The following is a 12172-nucleotide window of genomic DNA, read 5'->3' on the forward strand; positions in this document are numbered from 1 at the left end:
TTTCAGGGGCGGAGAACAAATGTCCCACCAAACATGTGCTGTTTGCACAGAGGTACAATATGTATGATTATTCATTTTTATTCTGTAGACATATATGGTAAGTGATCGAAGACTTATTTCTTCATATTTATTTTTTCAGAAATAAAAAATTTCAGAAATAAAAAATAAATGTCATTTCAATCAAAGAATTTGGTCGCGGTATTTTTTTTTGCGGAAATCAAACAAGCGGATAAGTTCGTAGACAAATGGAGGGACTCACATCCTATGTAGCCAGCATTTATCCTCCTTCGCCATCTAATATGCGAAGCCATCGATCTGTGCATGTAAGACGAGACGGCATCGCCGCCAAGCTGAATGTCGATGCCCTCCCCAAGCTTGTCTTCCAAAACCACCGCCAATCCCATTTTCTAAAATGAAGCCTTTCTTATCTTACATCGGACACCCAGATCCTTAGACATAATACCCGTAGCAACGCACGGGCAAATTTACAAGTTTATACTAAATCCGAGTCAATTAGAAGAGACCGGGGAGTATCTTTTTAGGTAAAGGTAACCTCTTTTTATTCATTCTCTCTCTCCTCCACTAAAGAATTCTTAAAAAAAAGTCGAAGTAGTAAACCGGATGCTACCCGATTGTACATACCTATCAAATACGGTAGAAAATGGCAACAAATTAAATACATAGATAAAAAGGAAAAAATGGAAAGGTGGATATTTGGTCATGGACAAACCGAGACTGCCACCTAGTACGTGGAAATCCTGCTTGCCATGTAGGCCGGCCATCATGATCTTGGTGGCAACGACCTATATGTATGATTAGCAATTTAAGTATAGGCAGCAGTAATCACGATCGATCGGTCCTATAGTAATTGTCTGCAAACAAAACAAATCCATTTTCTTTTGCTCGGTAATCTCGCCGCGTATCCATCCATCCAGCCATCTGCATCTCCTGCAACCGCGATGCAATCTCCTTCCGCTCGGTAATCCTCGCCGACAGTGAGTGAGTGACGCCGCCGCCGTCCGTCCTCCTCGATTCCTCCCATGCTCCCCTGCTTTTGATTACCCCGAAGGCCAAAACCTCGCTAAACCCATCGACTCATTGATTCGAGACTTCTTCCCTGTCTGTTCTCCAGCTAATGCTGGGACGATGAGGCGGGTGGCACCGGCGGCCGGCGCTCCTTCTCCACGGGATGTCTACACACGCCACTTCTTCACCAGGTCGGACGGCTACGTCTGGGCCGCCTACGACAGCGGCGCCGGCGCGTTCGCCAGGCCGGCCGGCACCCGCCACCCCGGGGCCCGGAAGCCGCCGGAACGCCACCGCGTCGACCGCAACAGCTCTTCGCCGGCGGAGAGCAGCCGTGCCCTCCCGCGGATCTGCATCCGGGAGTCCGACGGCTGCGACGTCGACGAGGCGGAGGGCCCCGTGCTGTGCCTGGACGGCGCCGACACCCCGTGCAGCGTCAGGCAACGGAGGCGGCAGGGAAAGACCATCTCCACGGACCACAAAAACTATCACCTCATGCTCAACCTGCAGCTCGGCATCAGGTATCATTCTTTTAACAAGGTGACACTGTCCCTGATTTTCCATTACAGACAGTGTTGGTGGTGCAAGGAAAGTCCATCAAGTTTACAGTTTTGGGAATAGATTGTGATTTGGGTGGTGACATTTGCTTCTAGGCACGCGGTGGGGAAGTCGGCGGCGAAGCTGATGCGGCCGCTCAAGCGGGCTGATTTCGATCCCGGAGAGAAGTTCTCGACGCGGTTCCCGCCGGCAGGGTCCAAGCTCACGCCTCCGCACCAGTCCTCCGAGTTCCGCTGGAAAGACTACTGCCCCATGGTCTTCAGGTGGTTGTTGCCCAAACCTTCAGTTCACTTCAGTCCAGTCAGGCTGCTCTGTAATTTTTTTGTTTACGGTAGCTGTCTAACGATGATGGATTCTTGATCTGGCAGGCATATGATGGAGTTGTTCGCCGTCAGTCCAGCAGATTACATGCTTGCAATCTGCGGGGATGATGCCTTGCGGGGGCTGTCCTCGCCCGGAAAGAGCGGGAGCTTCTTCTACCTCACGCAAGACGAGCGATTCATGATTAAGACTGTCAAGAAATCAGAAGTGAAGGTTAACACTAACATTCACGTCTCTTACTTTTATCATCATTGGTGCATTCTTTTTTGTTTGTTTGTTTGCTTAGAATTCAGTTTCTGGCTGTGCAGCTGTTAATCCGGATGCTGCCGAGCTACTACAAACACGTTAGGCGGTACAAGAGCTCTCTGATCACAAGGTTCTACGGTGTTCACTCCGTGAAGCCAAATGGTGGGCAGAAGGTGTGTAATGTTTGCCACAAGCCAAAAACCAACTTGGCTGGCTCCTAGGTCCTACCTAGCTAGTGCATCTCATTGTTTCTTGGTGTATGACAATTTAAACATGTTCCTTTTGCAGGTGAGGTTTATTGTCATGGGTAATTTATTCTGCGCAGAGCACCGGATCCATCGCCGTTATGATCTGAAAGGCTCCTCCTATGGTCGAAAATCCGACAAGTTTGGAGAGGACACTGACGGGGAAACCACGCTCAAGGACTTGGATCTCAACTTTGTGTTTCGGATGAAGCAGTCTCGGCATAAACAGCTTCACGAGTACGTTTTCTGACCCCCAGTGATGCTAGAGCTACTATATTGCCATCAGATGAAACCACAACACTGAGTTTTGCCATCATGTTATTGTTAATCTAGGCAACTTAGACGAGATTGCGCGTTTTTGGAATCAGAAGGCATTATGGACTACAGTTTATTGGTTGGTGTTCACTTTCGTGATGATATCCCTGGATCAAAGGTGGGGTTATCTACTTTAACTACTTCTGGTAAGTTGGTGTTGCTGGAAGTACATGCTTTTGCTAAATGCTAAATATTGAACTTTCGCAACATTATGGATTTTCCTAACGCAACAATATTACTACCCAGATCTTTCAGCCAACATGGCGTCGACATGTCAAGGCAGTGTCAGCATGCCCAAGCCGTGCCTCTCAGCTAAAGATTTGGATCACCGGTATGTCATAATAGTGTTTGTTCATATGCATATCTGTAGCTTCTTTCTTTTTTAATAAATCTCTGTAGTTCTTGTCCCATGTGGAGCTTGTCCAGAATATAATCTACGCATTTAGTCATAAATAGTACCGATACATTTCTAATCAAGTGAAGACTAATTGAACCTTTGGAACCTCTTTTGTCTATGACAAGATACCTGTAAACACCAATATCAGTGACATGAAAATGAAATTTAGTGTTACCCCATTAAATGTTTGCTAAACTATATGATGCCCTGCACAAGATCAAATTTGTTGCTTGCAATTAATATGAGCTCGCTCTTGGCTTAGCTACTTTGAATGTCCTTTAATATTTTAATAATAAAGTAAGTATTATGTACAGTAGGAGTCTTTCCTACTGTTTCTCTGTCAGAAAAAATATAGAAAATGTGTTGCTATTTCAGGACTCCAGGGAAAGAGAAACCACTTTCATGCCACAAATTAGTAAAAGTACTTCTATAGCAGGATAGGCGAATGGCGAACCATGGGAACACTTTGAACTACCAAACCAGCATTTGTATTATACCCTGGAACCCAGAGCTTCGCCTGTTTGCCGCTCCACTATAAGGGCTTCAATTACTAAATATATTACCTCATGTAGATGCATTTTAGTTCTACTGGGATGCATGCTTTACTAACAAGTGCTACACTTGGTTTTTGCCTGCTTAAGATGTTACACCTGGTCGTGCTATCAGTTTTTTTCATAAAACATGAGCTATCCCCGTAGTGCTAATTTGATTGCTGTCACCCCTAGTTTTCACATAGTGCAGCCATGATGTGGCATCATTTGGCCTGTTCGCCCCGACGGTGATACCGAGAGAGCATGATCCCTTGGGATTTCTAATTGTTCTTCTACAATGACTCCAGGAAACCATTGCCTAGACTTGGCACACGCTTACCAGCTCGAGCAGAGCGTCGTACGTCCAGCAGCAAGACCAACTCATTTCTCTCCAGTAGCGGGGGAAGCGAAAACCGGGTGGAAGCCTATGACGTCCTTCTCTACTTTGGAGTAATCGACATCCTTCGAGACTACGACATCAGCAAGAAGCTCGAGCACGCGTACAAGTCGCTGCAGGCAGACCCTGGTTCGATCTCCGCGGTGGACCCAAGACTCTACTCACAGAGGTTCCGGGATTTCATGAGCAGAGTCTTCGTCAAAGAGGGCTAGTGGGACACCAAACAAATTGAACGGGAAATGTGAAATGTGATTTCTCTATGTACAGTAAAGAAGTTGAACAGGGTGAGTAGAGGGAGATAAGGAGTAGTTGAGTTTTGAAACGTAACCATGAGAAAGAGAAAAAGGTGTGGTGTCTGTACATGGTGTTGATTTGGTCAGTGAGAAGCACATCTCTAGTTTTGTTTTCTTAGGTTTTGTATATAAAGTATGTGTTGGACGAAGTGAAAGGCAGAGGGAGACATGGTTGTTGTTTTTATATTTTGAGAGAAAGAGAAGATGAGTATAAGGTTGATGGGTAGTACTGTGATGATATGATAATAGGAAGAGAGATCTTGTACAGACAACACTCTGATGCAGGAGAATGTGGATGGATAGTCTCCAAGATGATCTTTTGCAGTATCTGCATGTTGGGCACTCTGTTTCCTTTGTATTGTTTTTTTTATTGCAGTTGATTTCCCCATAAAGGAGAGTAGTAGAATAACTTGAATTTCAGTAAAGCGAGCATGAATAAGTACCTCCTTCAAATTGCCATGGAAAGTCAAGACAAAGACCAACTGCACCGTCCCTTTTGTGAAGGACCTCCAAGGCAGTTTGACAGACGAACACCATATTCCAGAGACTGTTGTCCACATTCCGGAATATGCAATTTGGGTCAAAGAATCTGGACATAGAATTTGTAATTGTATGGAAATTTGCTTCCCCAAGTCACTGTTTGGGGGTGTATGTCTAATGTACTTACTACCACTAAAGGATCTGCCCCTTCCTCCACAGATAAGAAGTGGACAGACACCAATATTCTAGATCAAGATCACAGTGAAGAGTCAATGGACTGCGTACTAGTACCAATATTCTAGATCAAGATCACAGTGAAGAGTCAATGGACTGCGTACTAGTACGGGAATCGGTGTTTTCACAAGGCCGATCTTTTTTTTAACACTGGAATAGCTGCTACTAAGACCCAACTGAATCGTATGACGTTCATCTACGATGGTTGAACATATCCATTTCCAAAATTCTGCCAGTGGACATGAGATATACTCCGTCTAGTCACTTTTAATCGATGTGACAAACGCACGTACATAGGCCATTCGGTGTGCACAGCTCGCGTCGATTTATTACCACCAGAGGGAGTAGTTTGATAATAACTTCTCGCTAGTTGTGGGTGTTGTTCCAAGATAGGTTTTCGCCCAGGTTAAGTGGGAAGCTCCTGTCGGTTCCCCAAAATTTGTCTATAGTTCAATACAAAGCCATGGTAAACAATGGTGAGGCTGGGTTTCATGAAAAAAAATGGTTAGTTAACAAAGGTGAGAAATAGAGAATAAAGGGTTTCAGAAAAAAGAACGGTTCAATAAAAATCCATGCTTAACAATGATGAGGCTGGGTTTCAGAGGGAAAAACAGTCAGTTAACATGGTGAGAATAAAGGGTTCCGGAAAAAATAAAACTGGTCAGTTAAAATGGTGAGGATAGAGGGTTTCAGAAAAAATAGAACTGGTTAGTTAACATAGCAACTGGTCATACAACCGGGGATGGTTACAGTTACTTTTTCCTTCCAGTTCCAGAACGTAGACTTTAAGGGAAAGGAAAACAACAACACCTGGAGTCTAGTTTTTTTTTTTTGCGGGAAAAAAATGATCGGAGTCTAGTATTTTGACAAAGAGAATAACCAAATAGTGTTTTTTTTAGATCGAATAACCAAATAGTGTTTTTTTAGATCGAATAACCAAATAGTTGTTATTTTGTTATGACCACTGGAGCCGTGCAATCTTTTCTACTATAACAATGGGTTTTGTTAGGTTGCTTACATGTGCTGAAATGCAGTCCAGAAACCTTAAGGTATCTTAGCTCATATGTCGCTTTTGCACTTGGAGTGCTGTGACTTCAGAACTTTACCTTAAGGTTGTCTCTGCTGCAAGGACAATCTTTGTTTTTCAAAGAAAAGTGGCAGTTTGTCTCAGTCCTTATTGGCTTAACCTAAGTTCGGAGGCAAATGGTAACATAAATTGTGATCTTAAAGTTACATGACCTGTACAAGATATCTTGTTTGCTTTTCGAGTCTTTTGAGAAGAGTTAATTTATTTTTACATGAACGAAGTTTATACAGAAACTTGAAAGGCATCCTTACCGTTATACATGGAATACAGTGGCTTTCTATTTTCCTCATAATGGCTCATAATTCCTCCAATAACAAGGTGAGTTATATTTCTGAACTAATCAAATATAGAACCAGACAAGTCTTAAGTTTTGTTGCCGTCAACCTAAAAGGTGAAAACTATAACAATTTTATGGTTTTAAACCAGTCTTCCTAGACCAAATATTTAAACCAAGCAATAGTTAACATATCTTAATTTGCCCTAAAATTGTATGTATAACACTGTGTTCAACAGAATCAGTTATGAACTTATGATACACATGCTTAATTAGTTACCGCCCTCTTCTTCTTCTTCCTCGCTGAGCTGTTGGCGGTAGATTCTCAGAAGGGCCACAAGGAAGTATTGTTCCCGTCTCTTGTTCTATGCGTCTCTTCAGCTCTCTGAGAATTCGAATTTGGCCCAACTTTTCTGGAGATAGTTTTTCCCAGTAAATCCCTGAGTACATAAATTCTTCAAAATCTGGTAGTGGAAGGTTTGTTTGCAAGATTATCAAGTGACAGAATCAGTCAAACCTTGTGGCTTTGGAATTGCAGTATTTGTTAAGATGACCTGAGTTGGGGTGCAGATAATATCAACCGGTACATCATGAATTAGCAGCTTTTCAACTGGAATGTCATCCACTAATTGCTTGTCATGCACTGTACTTGTACAAAAAAAAATGGCAGTTAACACTATTGGGTTGGTGATCACTCAAGGATTACCTGAGCAAAATCTATCAAAAAATAAACTAGTGGAACATCACTTATTTTCCACTTCAGAAAAGAAGAGAGTATTTTTTTCGTAAAGGGGGAGTTCCCAGCCTCTGCATCCACTGATGTATGCAGCCTCCAGAAAAGAAGAGGTAAAGCATGTGCATGCAGATGATTTTTGGAAAAAGGATCATTGAAATACAATTGGGACAGTGGGTAAACATTATCCACCAGACTGTATCTCAACCATTTCTAGGATCATAATTGTAAAGTTAGGTCCAATCAGCCACAGGTTAACACATAAAAAAGATGGACAGGCGAAATATTTTTAGAAAAATGAAAAAGAAAACTGACGCTCTGCACAAGAATGAGAAGAAACCCACCTATATATCAATCATCCTAGTTCCTACATCACCAAACCAATTAGATCTGTATAGAAAGGGATTATATGAGTTAAATATATAAATAAAACTCACCAGTTGTTACTATCATGGTTGAATCATCTATAGCTCCCATATAACGAAGCATCCCATATTCCAGCTCCGCAAATCCCTGCGATCAAGGTTCGTAGATAAAATTACAGGTGAGAAGCGAGAGAACAAAGCATGGTTCACTTTCCAGGCAGTATTGATCTTATTTATTTTCAGTTAAGGAAGAAAGAAAAGCGGGAGGGGAGCTTATGTGCGCTGTTCTTTTCGAGAAAGAAACTGTGTACTCTACTTCTAATACTACCGTGATACAAACACGAACAACCAGAATCAAACTCTGGTTCAAGTCTTCAACTATAATTACCTCACCCTTCCCTAGTCTTGCTCCTGTACTTGGATCAACTGCAACCGACCCAATCACGATGAGATCCACCTTAATCCTTTCATCTAGACCTATCGGCCTTCCATATTTGGCTGCACCAACAGAAGTGCATGCTTCAGGGATGCATCCAGCGGGGATCATCTGAGATTCTAGAATGGAGAAAAATCCCGTCCTGAGTCTTGGTTGCGGAGTCAGCAGCTTCTTATCACCTGAATGATTCCACTAGCACCGTTGGTAAAAATAAAAAACAGAGACGTTCGACCTGATTGAGTATGTATGACAAACTTGAACTAATACTACTGAGTAGTGGGATAAAATGAGCAACAGGTTCAAATGCGCAATCCTAATTCAGAGTCTGCTCTGGCTTGCAGGACAACACAAGAAAGATAAAACAAGATATAAACGGCCAAAAACATGTAATTGTTGCTCATTGTTAAGATCATAAGTAGCAGTAACTAGCAGACTGGTCACCTGAGAGTGTTAGGAACCGAACTTGCTTCTGCGGGGAGTCCGGATTGACCTTCACGCATTGTGCATTCTGAAACACGTCCAGCCTCCCTAGCTGGTGAGAGTTAGAAGCATTTCCATGTCATTATGAAGCGTAAATAAGCAAATTTACAAGCGAGGCAACTCAGTTTTGCAACATAGGCTGCCGTATACTATGCACACGTGGTAACACCAACAGTAATCCGAAACTAAGATAGGGACAGAAGAGCGTGCTAGGTTTTCTTGGAGGGCTGCAAGGGAGAGCAGCAAGAGGGAGACGGAGGGGGAGCGAACCGAATCGGCGGCTGCGGCGGCGCCGTCGAAGTTGGGGATGCGGTGGTGGACGGGGCGGGGGTTGCGCGCGACGCCCTCGGCCTCCAGGACGTCCCACACCCGCTTGCGAATCCTCCACTTCCACGCTCTCGGGTCCGCCCCAGCGGCGGTGGACGCCCGCGCGTCGGCGTCGAGACGGAGGCGCTCGGCCTCGAAGGCGGCCGCGTCGAACGGGACCGACGACGACGAGCTCCTGGACGCCGCAGACGCCACAGCGACAGTGGCGCGGCGAGAGGACGAGGCGGCGGCAGCTGCGAAGTGTAGCTGCAGCGACGGTGCCGACGGGAGGAGGACGGGAGGCATGGCTTCCGCTCCCGCCACTCGTGCGCGAGCGAGCGTGTGGATGGCTAGCACCTGCGCGAGTTGTGCTTTGTGGAAAGAAAAAATATACTCCCACTCAAAATCTGTCTTAACTTTATTAAAATTTAAATATATCAAGACACTCTTTAGCATCTAGATATATCTAAATTTAATAAAAGTTAAAATATATTTTATAGAACGGAGAAGTACTGTGCATTCTTATCCAGGCACGAAGTTTCTGACCTCTGAAAAGGATTTTCACATCAGCTGATCACCTAAGTTGAAGCCATTAGAGGCCAGTTTAGGGAATTTTCATGCTTATCATGGTCACCGCGTATGCAAGTTTCAGAAAAAATATATGTGAATTACTAAAGTAAGATGTGTAACAATATTATTTATAAATATGGTATTTTTTCGGGATCTTTCGGTAATATTTTCTACATAAATATAATTTTCTAGCGACTCCTAGTGTTCATTTGCAAGAAAGGATAAATGACACATTAGAGTTGGCGTGTGCGTTTTATTATGAGCTATATGGACTGTTCACAATAATTTTATCTTTAATAGGAAATGTCATCATTTCTGCAGCCATATGTGGTCTTAGAGCATCTTCAGCCGCGTCCCCCAAAGCAATTTAGGGCGCGTCGGACCAAAAAATCGTTCCAGCCGCGTCCCCCAAAGCCCATTTTTGTCCGGCGCGCCCCGATACGGTGTCCGACGCCCCGAGCCCGTCCCCGTCCCACAGGGGACGCTCCGGGCACGCCGGACACAACGAAAAGCGAGGCGGGGAGTGGCGGGGCCGACCGTCAGCGACACAGTTAATTTTAACCTAACAGTCGCCTACCTCGCGACGGAAGTTATTCGCGCAGTGACACACGGCGGCATATTTGCCTTAATAGCGACTGAGGGGCAGGCGAGACGTCTCGTCGGTGCTGCGCAGCCTCCACGCGTAGCCGGCGTTCGCACGCCACCGGCCGTTCCCGCGCGATCTTCCCGCCTCTTCTCGCATGTTCCCGCGCTTTCTTCCCGACGCCGGCGTCTATAAAAGGTCTCCCGGCTCAATGGTAGCCACCACACCTGCCGGCAACAAACACAGCCCTCGTCGCTCCACCGCCGTCTCCTCCACCACCAGTGGCAATGGCGAACCGCCCCGGCGCTGGCCACTTCCCGCCGTCTCCTCCAATTGCAGTCCCGGAATCGCAGGTCGACACCGACCCCGCGGCCCGGGAAGAGCGGCGGCGGCGAGGGATGCAGAACTGGCGTGCACACCGTCAGCAGCGGCGGGAGGCAATGGAGCAGCAGCGGCCTCGTCAGCAGCGTGAGGCGGCGCAGGCGGCGGATCTAGCGGCGTTCTGCGCCCATGGCCCCGCTGCTGACGAGGCCGCGACGGCAACGGCGTGGCACGAGCAGCAGTGCGACACCATTGCGGCGTTCGATGCCTCGGCGGGAGAAGAGGCGCGACGGCGCCGGACGGAGGAGATGGAGCAGCGGTGGGCTGATGAACGCCGGCGCCCGGCGCGATGAGCGGGAGGCGATGTACCGTGAACGGCGGGAGGCGATCGAGCGCCAGCGGCGGGACTCGATCGAGCGCCAGCAGCAGCTGGCGGCGGAGGAGCGTCAGCAGCGGGAGGCGGCGCTGGCGGCGATCTGGGGGAGGCGGGCGGACCAGTCGGCGGCGGAGGCCGACGTGTTGATGGCGGCGATGATGGAGGCGCCAACAGATGTGGAGGAGGAGGCGCCAATGGAGGAGGAGTAGGCCGAGGCGGAGGTGACCGAGGTGGAGGACAACGACGACGAGTTCGAGTGGTCCGACGACGACGGGCCGCACCCGGACGAGACGGCGGATCAGCAACGCGCCCTCATCGAGTCCTTCGAGTCGGAGAAGAAGCTCCAGGACGACGCCTGATGTCTACGCACGCTTCTATTCATGTAGACAGTGTTGGGCCTCCAAGAGCAGAGGTTTGTAAAACAGCAGCAAGTTTCCCTTAAGTGAATCACCCAAGGTTTATCGAACTCAGGGAGGTAGAGGTCAAAGATATCCCTCTCAAGCAACCCTGCAATTAAGATACAAGAAGTCTCTTGTGTCCCCAACACACCTAATACACTTGTCAGATGTATAGGTGTACTAGTTCGGCGAAGAGATAGTGAAATACAAGTAATATGGATGATCGTAAGTACTAATTGCAATCTGAAATTAAAATGGCAGCAAGCGAACATGTAACAAAACTTGTTGGAAACGGTGTTTCAATGCTTAGAAATAAGGCCTAGGGATCATACTTTCACTAGTGGACATCTCAACAATGATCACATAACTGAATAAATAAATGCTACTCTTAAACATTCTCTTGTTGGATAATAAACACCATTCATTGTGTAGGGCTACAAAAGAACACCTCAAGCCGGAGTAAACAAGCTCCACAAATTCCGGAGTTCATATTAAAATAACCTCTAGAGTGCGTAATAGACCGTTGCAATTTAGACCGAGTACTAACATATCATACACACTATCACCAATAGCTATGAATGGGGGAATAGATCACATCAATACTATCATAGTAATAGTTAACTTCATAATCTACAAGAGATTACAATCATAACCTACGCCAAGTAGTACATGATGCACACATTGTCAACTTTACATCATGGAGGAGGAATAGACTACTTTAATAACATCACTAGAGTAGCACATAGATTAATAGTGATACAAAGCTCATGATCACATAAAGATCACACCATGGGAAAGAGAGATGAACCACATAGCTACCGGTAGAGCCCTCAGCTTCGGGGGAGAACTACTCCCTCCTCATCATGGGAGACAGCAACGGCGATGAAGATGGCGATGGAGTCGATGGAGATGACTCCGGGGGCAATTCCCCATCCCGGCGGCGTGCCGGAACAGAGATTCTGTCCCCCGAAACTTGTCTTCGCGATGGCGGCGGCTACGGAACTCTTCGTGGAATATCGTCGGTTCTTTTAGGTTTTTCGCATCTGGAGGATTATATAGGCGAAAGGACGGCGTCGGAGGGGTCCCGAGGGGTCCACCCCATAGCTGGGCGCGCCCCCCTCTTGGTCGCGCCGCCAGGTGGGGTGGCCACCTCGTGGCCCCTCTCCGTCTCTACTTCGGTGTTCTGGAACACTCCATGGAA

The 12172-nt window shown here is 46.4% G+C and overlaps 2 protein-coding genes across 2 annotated transcripts; one reads left to right on the top strand and one right to left on the bottom strand.

Moving 5' to 3' along the window:
• Nucleotides 1-848: 848 nt before the first annotated feature.
• LOC127299704 (phosphatidylinositol 4-phosphate 5-kinase 2) lies at nucleotides 849-4600 on the top strand. Its single transcript, XM_051329724.2, has 8 exons — nucleotides 849-1547; nucleotides 1680-1847; nucleotides 1953-2118; nucleotides 2214-2324; nucleotides 2440-2633; nucleotides 2730-2857; nucleotides 2958-3042; nucleotides 3947-4600. Exons 1-8 carry the CDS (start codon nucleotides 1147-1149, stop codon nucleotides 4245-4247), a joined length of 1554 nt encoding a protein of 517 aa, XP_051185684.1. The 5' UTR covers nucleotides 849-1146; the 3' UTR covers nucleotides 4248-4600.
• A 1972-nt stretch (nucleotides 4601-6572) lies between these two features.
• On the bottom strand, nucleotides 6573-9095 carry LOC127299705 (5-formyltetrahydrofolate cyclo-ligase-like protein COG0212). The gene is made up of 6 exons (XM_051329726.2): nucleotides 8688-9095; nucleotides 8379-8469; nucleotides 7890-8116; nucleotides 7574-7649; nucleotides 6921-7046; nucleotides 6573-6843 (listed from the first exon to the last, which is right to left on the bottom strand). The coding sequence occupies exons 1-6, from the start codon at nucleotides 9027-9029 to the stop codon at nucleotides 6680-6682; spliced, it is 1026 nt and encodes a 341-aa protein (XP_051185686.1). The 5' UTR covers nucleotides 9030-9095; the 3' UTR covers nucleotides 6573-6679.
• Nucleotides 9096-12172: the final 3077 nt, after the last annotated feature.

This window comes from Lolium perenne, chromosome 5 (assembly GCF_019359855.2).
Source record: "Lolium perenne isolate Kyuss_39 chromosome 5, Kyuss_2.0, whole genome shotgun sequence".
In the NCBI taxonomy this organism is placed as follows: domain Eukaryota; kingdom Viridiplantae; phylum Streptophyta; class Magnoliopsida; order Poales; family Poaceae; genus Lolium; species Lolium perenne.